We start from the raw sequence: 13389 nt of genomic DNA on the forward strand, positions 1-13389 counted from the left end.
GATCATAAGATAATAAAAATAATATTAAAATAAAAAATCTATTTATGCACAGGAATGTCTAATCTCGTAAGATTTAAAATTTGACCTTATTGCCTTATCAAACCTTATAGGTTTTAAAACATTGATCATGAATTATTAAAACATATTGAATTACACCATGACTTTGTAAGGGAAAAATTAACTTTATGTTGAGTCTTTAAAAATTAATTAACTTTATATTAAAATACAAGACCTGTTTGGTTGAGTCTTTAAAAATTAATTAACTTTATTGAAATCTTGGTTAGAGGTGGGGTCTTTAAATCCATACGTTAAACTCATATTTAATTATTTATAACGTTGTTGACTTCTTTGTTAATGCAGGAATTCGTCTTTTTCATTTTTGTGATACTCAAAATCTCAAAAGATTTTTAAACAATTATTACAGTCATATGATGCAAATATATTGAAGTCTTAAAATAAACGAAATTTAAACAATTTCCATTTAATGGATCTGGAAAACACTACAACTACCATCACATAACATGTCCGGTTTAACACTAGATTGTGCTACGGGGACTAAATGTTGTGAACTGATCTTACATATATAACCAAGAAATTGAACAAATACAATTAGAAAAATAAAATAAAAGCTTGTCTGCAGTTTGTGGAACTATTGAATCTTCTTATTGGTGCTACTAGCAGATGGGAAGATCCGCAGGAGGTGGCTCTAACGTTTGCAATTCTCCTACTCCATTTTCCACCAAGAAAGCCATTGCCAAACCCCAGGTGATGTGAACATCCAAGTGGCAGTGCATTAGCCATACTCCTATTTAACACATCAATTTGACAAATATGAGAAAAATGACATTAAAAAAATGAAAACGAGTATGATTATTTACGTTAGTTCTCACCAGGATTATCGGCGACAAATCTGATCACACTCCATCCACCAACAGGTACACTAGCTGTATTTCGTAATGGTGGATCAACGAGATTGAATTTGGCTGTATCTCTCTGTGGATTGAAATTTCCAAATCCTTCAGCAAGAATATAGAAGTCATATCCATGGAGATGAATAGGATGGTTTTCAGCCGTGAAGATACTCGTTCCCTGCAACACTATTTGAACTCTTGCTCCATACTTTAATCTGTATACCTTAGTCCCGCGAGCGGGTTGCCATAGTGATCGGCTTACATTGCCAGTATAATCAAATATCCGAGGTGGATTTGCTGGAAAATCAGTTGTGTATACTCCAGGAATACGCTGTTGATGTGCCTGTAGCAGGGAAGAGTTTGATGGAAGCACAAAAGATACGTTGTTCATGCCGGCAGTGAATCGAGTCCCATTTGGTCCTTGACAATTTCTACGTCTGGCACCTCTGGGGCAATTGTTGAGTCCTAAACCGACGGTAATGAAGAGATTCTCATCAATTTCTGTGGGTACTTCGACTTTTCTTGGACTTTTCAAGCTTTTCGTAAAGGCAGTTGCGGTGGCAGTATCGTTAAATGCAGGCAGAGATGGCATAACTGGCTTGGTCGAGGTGCATTTTGCTAGGCAAGGGGCAGTTTCGTATTCTAGAATGGCTGTGGTGGTAGTATTATCAAATGGTGCACCTTGAGCACTGGCGTAGGCACGTGCTGCGATATAGTACTTGGCTGGGGGCTGATCGGTAGTTACCAGGACATCAGTCGTCTGGCCTGGTCCAAGCATGAGAACTGAGGTGGTGTAGGGTTTGAGATAAGAAGCATCGGCACCAACAACTGTGAGCTTGTGGTTGGCTATTGTAAAGAAAAGTTGTTGGTTGAGTGCAGCGTTGATGACTCGGAGGAGATTTGTTTCACCGGAATTCATCGGAACTACTATTGTATCTGCATCAGAATAGGATCAGACATTATAGTCAATTTGTTTGTCTTTTGTCGAAAAGTGACTAATTTAAAGACTGATTAGGAAGAGAATATTTATTTTCGTGATTTTGAAAGGGAGAATAAATGTCAAATTATACCTTTTTTAGAGCAATTGTAAAGATCACCAGGTTGACCATTGATGGTATAGGCATCGGAAACATTTGGAGCAGCTCCTGTTCTCGTGGCTTGCCTCACAACATCAATGGGGTTTGCATCCCACCACTCACCTGATCACCATCACAATTAGCGTCATCCCGAATTTTAAAAAAAAAAAAAAAGTAAATAAATATATTCCAATCACTTAAATCGTGCTTTCATTGTCACCTCAACTTTTTGGTGTAGACACCAAAACTCGAGTAATAAGATTACTAGCGATAAGATATATAACATACCGAGAAGAAGAGGGGTTTCACGCTTTGGCTTGGGGAAGGGATAGGATTCTCCGAGTCGTGGGCGAATAATCAAGGCTCCATAGACAGTGGCTCTGAGCCATGAGCTATGGGCATGCCACCAAAGTGTTCCTTCTTGTCCTTGAATTGTAAATCTGTAAGTATAACTGTGTCCTGGTCTAATAGGACATTGAGTCACGAATTCTGGTCCATCAGCCCATCCGGTTCTCATTTGTCGCACCCCATGCCTATGTATTGGTCAAAACAGAAACGCAACAGTAGTGGTTTAGTCGGTCAATATATATATACATGAAACTACATATTTATTAAGTTTGTTGTTCTACAAAGCTTAAATTGTAAATATGAGAAATACGTGTGAAAACTGAGGTCTCGTTATTTGCTTCCATGCATTCAATGGATGCTTTATTGATGACGAAATAAAATGTTACACGATTAACTTACCAGTGAATGGTGACATTGTATCGAGCTCTGTTATTGACTTTGACAACTAAAGTATCACCGTTATTCACTTCCAACGTTGGTCCGGGATACATTCCATTCACGGTAATGGTGTTGTGGGTTTTGCACAGCCTCTTCACTGGTGTTGCTTGAACCTGCAGTTTATATGTAGTGTATAGATCAGTGTAAATATCTAATATTTGCAAAGAAATTCCGAGCAAAGAGACAAAGAGAAAAGAGAGAAAAGAGAGTTAAAAACATACAACAAAATCATGGTAATGAGTTTTAGCATTTGTGCTTGGCATTGAGCTCGCAAAGTGCAACAAAATGCCTAAAAAGAAGAAAGTGCTGAAGGGATTCATTATATTTCTCAAGGCCTCCATTTCTCTTTAGGATGTGATATGAAAGGAAATGGATGCTTGTTCGTGGAAGAGTACGACAGAGAGGAGTCCCTTTTATACAGAAGAATTATAGAGAGAGAAAGAGAAGAGAGGGAGAGGCGGTGGTTCTTGATTAGGTTTAGAGGGAAACTTAGTTCAACCCTAAATAAGTTGGTGCACCCACTGGCCTATCAATCAAACAGAAGAATTTTGATTTGCACTTGTGTCACAAGTTATTCTTTCTGATGTGGGATTTTTCAACTTTGAATTAGTTTTGTAAGCTTTCATTATTAGTTTGTGAATACTTTACGCTTAATTTACATTACAGAGACTGTATATCTTCCAAAAATTTATTACATATACGAAAAATAATTATTACATTAATTTATAAGAAATATATAAATTGTTTGTTAATCTAATCAAACAATATTTGAACTTTTAATTGAAATAGTTTACGTTTGTTTCAAAGAGTTAATCATACTTTGTGAAAAAATATTTTAATTTATCCATGCTTACATGAATCTGAAATGATATAAATTGCTACTAATGACTTGCTACAAATTAAGTTGATTCATTCATTGCAGTCAAATGTCCAACATTAAGACTTTAGTTAAAAAAAATTCATTGTTAGTGGTACAAGTCTTCAAATTTCACTGCAGGAATGTAATTAATAACTAATAAGTCAGCCTTTTTTTTTGTTAAATGGGGAAAAAAAAGTTAAGCATCCTGGCATTGTTTCGTGTAATTTTCAAATTGCTGTATATGTTGAAGGTTTCAAACAGGGGTTAGTAAATTTAATTCATTAATAATAGTTAAGGAATCGATCTCAAATTGAACGGGTCTTTCGATCAGATTTAAAAGAATTTAAAATTGAAATTGTTTGTTGACAAAATCTATGTTGACATCTAAAATTTTCCAAATTGATTAATTAATAAACTTAAATACACATGTTATATAAACTATTTTACTTTATAATATTTTATATCAAAGGGAAGTATGAATAGGTCCGATATATTAGGTTAAATGTGGACTAAAAATCCAAGTTAGATGATGTCTTGTGATAAGATAACAAGTAGATGGAGAAAGTCTTGTTTGATTATTAATCAATTAATTAATTAGGTGAAAAAAGTAATTAATTATATATCCGAAATCTTCTATTTTGTCGTACGTAGCAATTCAGTTAGACAAGAAGACCCATATGGACAAGTTAATTTGTTGATAACTTAATTAGGTGGGTTGTATTGGACAAACTATGTCAACATTTTCTTCTCACTCTAGAACTATTTCACACATTGATTTATATCATTTTTGACTAAAGTTAAGAAGAAGTTAAAAAGTATATTTTTGACAGCACGTGAGGTAATGAAAGAACCATGAACAACCACATTTTTTTTTTTATCGAAATCAAACAATAAGATAAAGGTAAGAATTTTTAGAACATGACGTGTACACTATTGAAATTCTATCTTAAAAATTAATCTTTCCAGGAAGAATGACCAAATGCCAATTTTTACTCTTAATGTACCATGGTGGTAGCTCTTTTAAGAATATTAATCTTAGCCCTGTTTGGTTTTGAATTTTAATCTCAAATCAAAGTCAACAATTAATTTTAATCATACATGTCATGAGGGTCTACAACTTTTCAACTACAAATTTCCTCAATTTTTATCTAAATCTACTAAAAATCTGATTTTAATTTACATTAAACAGGTGCTTAAACTCGATTGCTCATTTGAGTATAAGGATAAAGTTTTTGCTTTCTAAACTCTGATATTATATTGAATGTTGAGGTGATGTTGCATTTTAAAAGCTTATTGTTATTGTTTTTCATATTAAAGATGATATTGTGTTTCAAAATTTGCTAGTATAATTTGTGTACTAATAAAGGGTATGTCAATAGCATCATTGAGACTTTGATTCTTTAATCTTTATAAACTCAAGTAATTAGAGAATAGAGACGTTTTCTTATGGTATCAATATAAATATATATACTTCTTCCTCAAATTAAACTAAAAGGTTGACTCCTGTATTTAATCAAGCTTGACATATTCAAATTTACATCTCTGAAATGTAAACTTCGAATTAAGGAAGAGTCATTATGGATATTAAATGTGGTTGGAAAGCAAGAGAGAATGCGGATTGAAGTTGGTAGATAAGTTTGTTAATTACTGACTTGAAAGCAGCTTATTAGTAGCTATAAAGTCGTTAAGTAAGGTGGAAAAAGGAATAACTAATTGACAAAGTAACTGAAGGACAGTAAAGGTTTCAAATCAAGCTTGGTATTTGACTGCCCATTTTTTGAATTGTTTAATTAACCATTACTTAGCAAATTTTTAAGTTCTCATCTGACACAACAAAGGGAATTAGAACTTAAAGTCGTATTCTTATATGCGATGGTGTTAGCAACTCCCTTGGTGAATAAGTTTGAACAATTTCTCCATGTCAAATGATAAGGGCCGGAGATGGATGGTTGGATGTAAGTATGGACATGGTTCCATCTGGTTCTGGTTTCAAGAGAACCGAACCACACCATAATGTGGAACCAAAATCCTTTTATTATTATTATTATTAAATTTTTTTTTTTGTTGGTAAGATGTGGAACCAAACCAAACCAAATCATTCGGTTCTGGTTTAGTTTGGTTTGGTTCTAGTACTATTACTTAAAGTTTTCAAATTTGCACAATATCCATAAATTAGTAATATATAATTAAATAAAAAAAATATAAGCATCAAATATTTAGCAAGTTCAAATTATCAATAATCAAAATTAGACGTGGGCGCGGGTCGGTTTGGTTCGACTCTAAAGAGAACCGAACCGAACCGAACCAAAATTTTTGAGTATCTAGTAAATGGAACCGTTGGGTCCAAATATAATTATGGAACCATTCGGGTTCGGTTCCGTTTGGTTCAGTTCGGTTCGATTCGATTCGCTCGGTTCTGTACTATAATTAAATTTTTTAACATTTATAACAATATTATATAAATACAACTAATGATACATTCAATGATTTTGGAATGTCAGAGACTAGTAGACTACCTTATTTAAATGATCTCTACGGTCAAAGCTTCGATCTGCGGAGGTCACAACTTCGATCGGAGGTCACAGCGTTGGCCGACGATTGTATAGGTTTTGAAATGTCAGCGAGGCTACGAGAGTGAGTGTGAGAGTTGAGACAGCGTTATGCACTTTAGTGTAGGTGTTTAGGGTTATTTAGTGGATTTGATCTTGTTGGACTAAGAAATGAAACAATAAAATGAGTAATTGAGCCAAAAAGTAAAAAAAAAAATTAGAAATGAAACAAATTATTGGGCCAAAAATTTGGATTTAGAAATTGTTAATTTGTTAATTTGTTTAAAAAAAATTAAAATTTAAATAATTTGATTTATTCAATATAAAAAAATTAGAAAGTTTCAATTTTTATTCGGTTCTTCGATTCTTGGTCTAGAACCAAGAACCGAACCGTACCCGTCGGTTCTCAAGTCAGATACCCATTCGGGTATTTAATTTGACAAGTTCAGTCGGGTTTGATTCAGTTTGGTTCGGGTTCGGTTTGATCGGTTCGATTCGAGACATTTGTCCAACCCTAATCAAAATCATAAAAATCCAAACTAACGAACAAAATATAAACGAATGAGTCATTACCAAAAGTTAATAATATCAAGTTCCATTTTCATCCTCCATCCAATCAATTCCTTTACATGATGCCATTAGACCTAATGATGAAAATGAAATATGAAACTGAAATATAAAATAAAAACTTGAAACTAATAGATATGGGTGGTGACAAAATGACTGAGCAAAGCAACTTAGCCCTTTCCATCTAGACAATCATTAGTTGTTTAATACTGCATTGCTTATGCTGTAACTTTAAGAAGCTCTACAAACATAATTCAAAAGACACAATTAAAACAAACAAAAACAATTAAAATCGTTTACAATAAATGAGATGTAATGTAAAAATATTTTATAAGATTTTTTTTTTCCTTATTCAATTTCTTCATAAAACTTCACCTCCTTAATGCAAATATTGTCTCGTGTTACTCTCAAAAGCCTAAATTCTTCTTGTAACCAATTTTTGGGTACAAATTAAAACCTCAACTGTTGCAGGAGTTAAAAAGCATTTATAACAATCAAGAATGCGCCTTCCAGTACTAAATGCCCGATGCAAACGCAACTGTAGATACAGGAATGGCAAGCACGTCTCTTTCAATATTCGAAATTTTGTTTAAATCTTGGGGTATTTATCTTCCACCAATTCCAAATTTTAAAATTTACATCAACTGTATTTTCATTTGGTTCCATCAAATATTTTTGAATCTCATCTTTTCCGGACAGACTGCCTCTGCTAGGTTTTAATTTCTTGTACCTGAAATCAAAATTATCAAGTCCACTACAACATATCAAGGAATCTATAGTATGCAAAAAATGCTATCTATCATATTCTATAGCATTTTTCGAAATGCTATCGTAGGTGGTATTATGAAAAGTCATGCATCTATTATAACATTTTATAAATGCTATTATAAAGTGCTATAAAAAACCATTACATAGCATTTTGTTATCGTCGTTGTTTAGTATTTATAGCATTTTATTCATGCAATCTTTTTTAATTTGATAGCATTTTTATGTTATAATTTTGACTTTAATAACATTTTGTGTTTGTCATGGTTACATTTTCAATAGCATTCTTTTCCATCATAATTTTTTAATCGCATTTATTGAATATAATGTATTATCTTCAATAGCATTTTAATTATAATATATACATATTACATAGCATTCCTTAATTATCAAATATAAATATTCAATATCATTATGTTTTGGTCTAAAATTCAAAAAATATGAACAATAACCAAGCCAATAATAAATTCCAAACAACCATCAATATTATCTTGTAAAAATACACAAGTGTAGTTGTTCAATAGAGAAATCTAATTATGTTATGTCTCAAATCAAACAAGAGTGTCATCCCCGGAAGGTACTTCTTTATACAGGAGAATGGATCTGCCAACAAGAGTGTCATCCCCAAAAGGTACTTCTTCCTTGTTGATCCAAATCGTGTGAATGGCATGAGTTTTATTAAAAAATCCATGCCTAGAAAATGCATCCGGAAGTAGAGGGCAAGCTATCGTGTGAATGGCATGAGTTTTGTTAAAAAATCCATGCCTAGAAAATGCATCCAAAAGTAGAGGGCAAGTTTCATGATAAGGTTCTGGACCTTGAAAGGAATTGTCGGTGCAATTATGAAAGAAAGGAATTGTATAAATATCAGAACGTGAGACTAGTAATCAACTAATACACACCAAAAAGATACAATCAATGCTCTATTTGTTTCCTGTCCTATTTATTTAACTTGAACAATTCTTGCACTGATCAGTTTCTGCATCTTGTTCATCACAAGAGGGTTCTTCATATGTTCCTGTGCAGACTTGGGATTTTCCTGGAAGTTAGTCATGACCTGTTGCAATAGAGAGATCATGTGAGATACATTGCGTTAACAGACCAAGGGGATCAATAACCCGAATACATAGGGACGTGTAAGCAATAGAAATAATGATTGAATAGTTTGACTCAATATCTCAACAACAAAGAGTTGCAACTTGGCAACCAACCAAAAACAATACTAATGAAATAACCTATGATGTCTATTGTTGATCTAGGTGAAATAATTCCAACATTGGGTTGAACCCAGTACTTTTTAGGATTAGTGGTCATAACCTGAAAATAGAATCGTATTCAATCAAAATACAAGGTACATATGAATAACAATATATTCATATAGATAACTCAAGCAGCAACATACTAGTCTGCACAAAACTTTGGGATCGGCTATGTATAGATAACCCAATCAATTATTTACCTTAAAAGCAACACGTTTTTGGGTTTTATTTGACAACCCAATTGAACAAGATGCTTTCTTATTCAACTCAACTTCAAACCAAAAATAAATAAATAAGTGACAAACCAAGTCAGAAGAAATTGAAACTTATATTGGAAAGTAAGCACTTGAGGCTCGATCTTAAGAAGTTCTTCCGTGCTCATTTTCCCCCCTCAAAAATTGATTAACAATTTAACAATAAAGTCTATTTTCTGCGTTAAAGGATAAACACTTTGACAATTCCTCGTTCCACAACGAAACAAGCCAACTCTTTGTTGCTTCAAAATTCCCCTTCCACAATTGGGAAAAAAACCTGTAGAAAAAATAAAGTGATAGAATCAGTAGGGAGATAGGAAAAATCTGGGATGAATTCGTGTTTATTTGGAAGGATTTTTTGAAATAAAATTAAGCAAGAAAGAATGATAGAGAGATAGACTAAGAGAGGCGTATAGAACTTGTGAACTGTTGAAAGAAATGAATTAGGGTATAAAAAAGCGGGATATGGATGGAAAGATTTTGGGCTTTTCAATTTGGTGGCCGTTAAAAAAATGCTATTAAATAAAATTCAATTTTAATCTATAGCATTATCAAGTAGAATGCTATCTTTAAATGTTATAAAATGTGTAAATTGTTGTAGTGGTCATCCAATCATCATCAGAACCATCCAACAATGTGACTACATCCTTAGCACCACCATCACTAGCTCCATCAGTATTGCTTTCTCATCCCTTATACTAGCTATACAAATCATACAATAATTTATCATTTTCATTTTTTGTGGCTTCAACCTTCCCAAAATCATACATAATACCAATACAATGTACCACAAACTCTAATTTATATATAGGATCAAGCACAACTGCTACAATCAAAATCTTATTCATCTTATCAACATTTTCCCAATGCTTGTCAAACTTACCCTTCATGCTGCTTGCCATATTACTCAGCACACCATCTTGTTTGTCACTCATTCTCTTCCAAATCTGCTCAATTTTACAAACTTTGTTGAATTAAATATTAGAGGTAACAATCAATGAAGCATCAAAGTAACTTCATAAAATATTCTTAAAAATTTAGCAAATTTTAAAGCTCTATCCTAATCATAAGTTGTTGGCGGCCTTTCTCTTTTTTTCCACTTCCGGTAAACTAAGGGCTTGGACCCTCATAATCATCGCAGGGTTCCTTTTGCTCCTAGGGGCATCATACCTCCCAAAACAACGTTCTCTTTCAGCCCTTTCAACCAATCGTTCCGACCTCGGAGAGATGCTTTTGAACCGTAGATGGTCAAGTGAAATTCAATCCACGAAATAATTTGATCTATAGACAGCATCATTGTGGTAAAGGTCGTAGACCTTCACGCTCATCAAAATATTTGTAGTAAGTCCATCTTCTTCCTCCATGTGGTCAAATGCTTTCTCAAACTTCAATGCACTATCCAACATTAAGAATATTGAATTCCATCGAGTAGGTACATCCAAAATCGCAAGTTGTTTGCATTCTATCTTCTCCCTTTCAATACAACATTTAAATTTCATCAGTTAGGAAGGGGATGATCGAAAATACTTGATCGTATTATGAATGCTTGCTATTGATGCGTTGAAATCTTTCAACCCCTTATTAACAATTAAATTAACTATGCTCGTAGAACAACGAACATGCAGATAAGATCAACTAAAATCATACCATCAAGTTTCCAATTCTACAATTTTTTTTTCACATAAATGGTTACTACATCATTTGTCTTTGCATTGTCCACAATAATATTACATATATGTATTATTTCCCATTCAAGCAAACAATTCTCAATAAGTTTCTCAATTGTCTCTCCTTATGATTTGGACCAAAGAAAAAGTTCAATATCCTCTTATGTAATCTCCAACCTCTATCAATAAACTGTACTATGATTACCATGTAACTGATATTTTGAATTAAGGTCTAACAATCCGTGTTAAAGAAATCCTCTACCTATTTTTGATAAATTTATCCACTAAGGACTCTTTTGTTTCATGCACATCTATAGCAATAGTTCTACAACTAGGAACCACAAACTTTTAGCAAAGTTTTTGTACAAATGCCTTGAAATCCTCACCCTCTAGAAGGAAAAAGGCAATTCATCAATAATCTTCATCCTAACCAATACTGTTCGACACTTATTTTTATCAAATAATGATGCCATAATATATCCTTTGTCACCCTTACCATTAGCTCCATTACAATCATCAAGTTTTTGTTATTTTAGAACTAACTAATTGCTTGTCATCTGTCTTAGTGCATCTATAAGCAAAATAAGTTTTTAAGTGCTTTTGTAAAGTAGAAGTTTCATTACTCTTGTAGACTTTCCTATGGTAATTTTCCGTCCAATAACTTTGTGAAATGTGCCCATACCTCTGTAGGCTGCTTTATGAATTCTACATCAAAATCCATCTAAATTACCAAATAGAAAAGACAAAAATTTCTATTAGCATTTAACAACGCTTATACGAGTTAAAAAAAAAAAAAGTAGAAACCAAAGCTTTATATTGAATAAGAGTGAGATTGACCCATCATGATAATATACTGTACCAAACTCCAAAATAATATAATATTAAATAATAAGAAAAAATTTGTAGTCTACTTTAACTTTTTTTTTTTTATTTCATATTGACTTATATCTCAATCCAATAGAAAGTTGCACAAAAACTATGAAAGAAAAGAAAAATGTCCAGTAAATTATGGTATTTTTCATTATACCCTTGATGGTTTGGAGAACAGTAAATTGGTGGTCGCAGAGTTGGAGTTTAGGCACGGAGATGACCTGAAAAACTACATTGTTTTGATTGGGGGATTAGGGAGGTTTTTGGAGGTGTTTGGGACTCATGGGGTATTAAATGTTGCACAAGAACTGGTAATTTAAAAAGTATATTGTTTGTGCAACATTTGGATCAACATTTAGTACCCGTAGCGCCGCATCTCAATTATGTGGTGCCACCACTCAGGTAGAAAATTCTAGTAGCACTCCTTTCAGTATTTTTATCATAATTTTTTTTCGATATCCAATCGATGCGATTCAAGATGCATTGGAAAGTTAACTCAAAGGGCTACAACTTTGATTCAGATATCATTTCAAATTGGATCATTTACTATGTCAAAAAAGGGTCTCAATATGAGATTGAAAACGATGCATAACTTTTTTCAATTGAAAATTGATGTGTGATCAAACTTTGATTATGTTTTATCTCTTTGACGGCTTTCATTATCCAATTGATTTCGAGCACTCTTGAATCTTCATCATGAGGTCCGACACAATTTTTGAGTATTTATACTTTAGTCCCTAAACTTTGGACCCCTTACAACTTAGCCATTTTTTCCAATTTTGCGAACTTTTGCTTATTTCCTTCAATCTCATCAACTTATACCACAATACCAACACATGCATTAAAATGTTCTAAAACTCATAGGAATTAGCTAAATATCAAGTTTAAATGGCACCTAAAGTATGAGTGAAATACACTCATTAAACACCTCCAAACTTAATATTTTGCTGAGCAAACACAAGAAGGAAAATAAAATAACTAAGGACTCGACAATGATTTGGTCAAATGGCTAGTCTTTTTGCTCAGTATTGAGAACATTATATCACTCATGAACAGTTTCAAGAGCTAACTTTCCACTTATTCAATTCAATACAGTTGTGTGTGTGAGGATCAAGTGTAATATTGTACATTCACAAGTTGGTTCACTTCCCAATCCTCAGTGGTCAATTATTTCATTTCTTCGCTCGTGAAATTTACACACCCCAAACTTATTTTCTTCTATTCTCACACTACGGTATAATTCTAAGGTTTAATATTACTTATCCATTTCTCACTCCACTCTAATTTGGTTTAGTTCAACCGGTGATATCAACAATTCTTTCGTATAATGATTTTCATTAATTATGAGTGTTTCAATAATCTTGTTTATATTAAGTGATTTGAACCCACTAGTTATCTAGGCCCCCAAAATCAGTTCTTTTGCGCACTTGTAGACCAACACTTTTTTGTTTTTTTGATTTTTTTTTCAATTATCACCTCATCCTTTTTTCCTCTTCATGACCCGTGTAGCGAGTGTTAAGTCGATAACTCCCCAATTTTCGTATACCAAAAGGTACCAGGTTTCAAGAGCCAATACGAACTTAATAACTCGAGTAAAAAAGGTGCAGGCGTGAGGCGTAGTTGAATAAATGCAATGCTTCTTCTCTACAAAGTGAAGTGAAATTTATAGGGGTCAAATCTCTAGTATTTGGTCATCACAAAGCTTATACCAGAAATTTAAAGACATTCCACACAATTTTTTAATATGCACCGAATCAACACAGTTTTAAATTATTTCTTTCACCAGTTAAAATGCCCCAAATTATTAAATATATGGTCAAAGAATG

At 33.0% G+C, this 13389-nt stretch overlaps 1 protein-coding gene across 1 annotated transcript; it reads right to left on the reverse strand.

Moving 5' to 3' along the window:
- Positions 1–450: 450 nt before the first annotated feature.
- Positions 451–3174, reverse strand: LOC111397597 (laccase-12-like). Its single transcript, XM_023024602.1, has 6 exons — positions 2995–3174; positions 2735–2886; positions 2276–2520; positions 1982–2110; positions 891–1847; positions 451–805 (listed from the first exon to the last, which is right to left on the reverse strand). The coding sequence occupies exons 1-6, from the start codon at positions 3112–3114 to the stop codon at positions 675–677; spliced, it is 1734 nt and encodes a 577-aa protein (XP_022880370.1). The 5' UTR covers positions 3115–3174; the 3' UTR covers positions 451–674.
- Positions 3175–13389: the final 10215 nt, after the last annotated feature.

Source organism: Olea europaea, chromosome 1 (genome assembly GCF_002742605.1).
Source record: "Olea europaea var. sylvestris chromosome 1, O_europaea_v1, whole genome shotgun sequence".
Taxonomy (NCBI): domain Eukaryota; kingdom Viridiplantae; phylum Streptophyta; class Magnoliopsida; order Lamiales; family Oleaceae; genus Olea; species Olea europaea.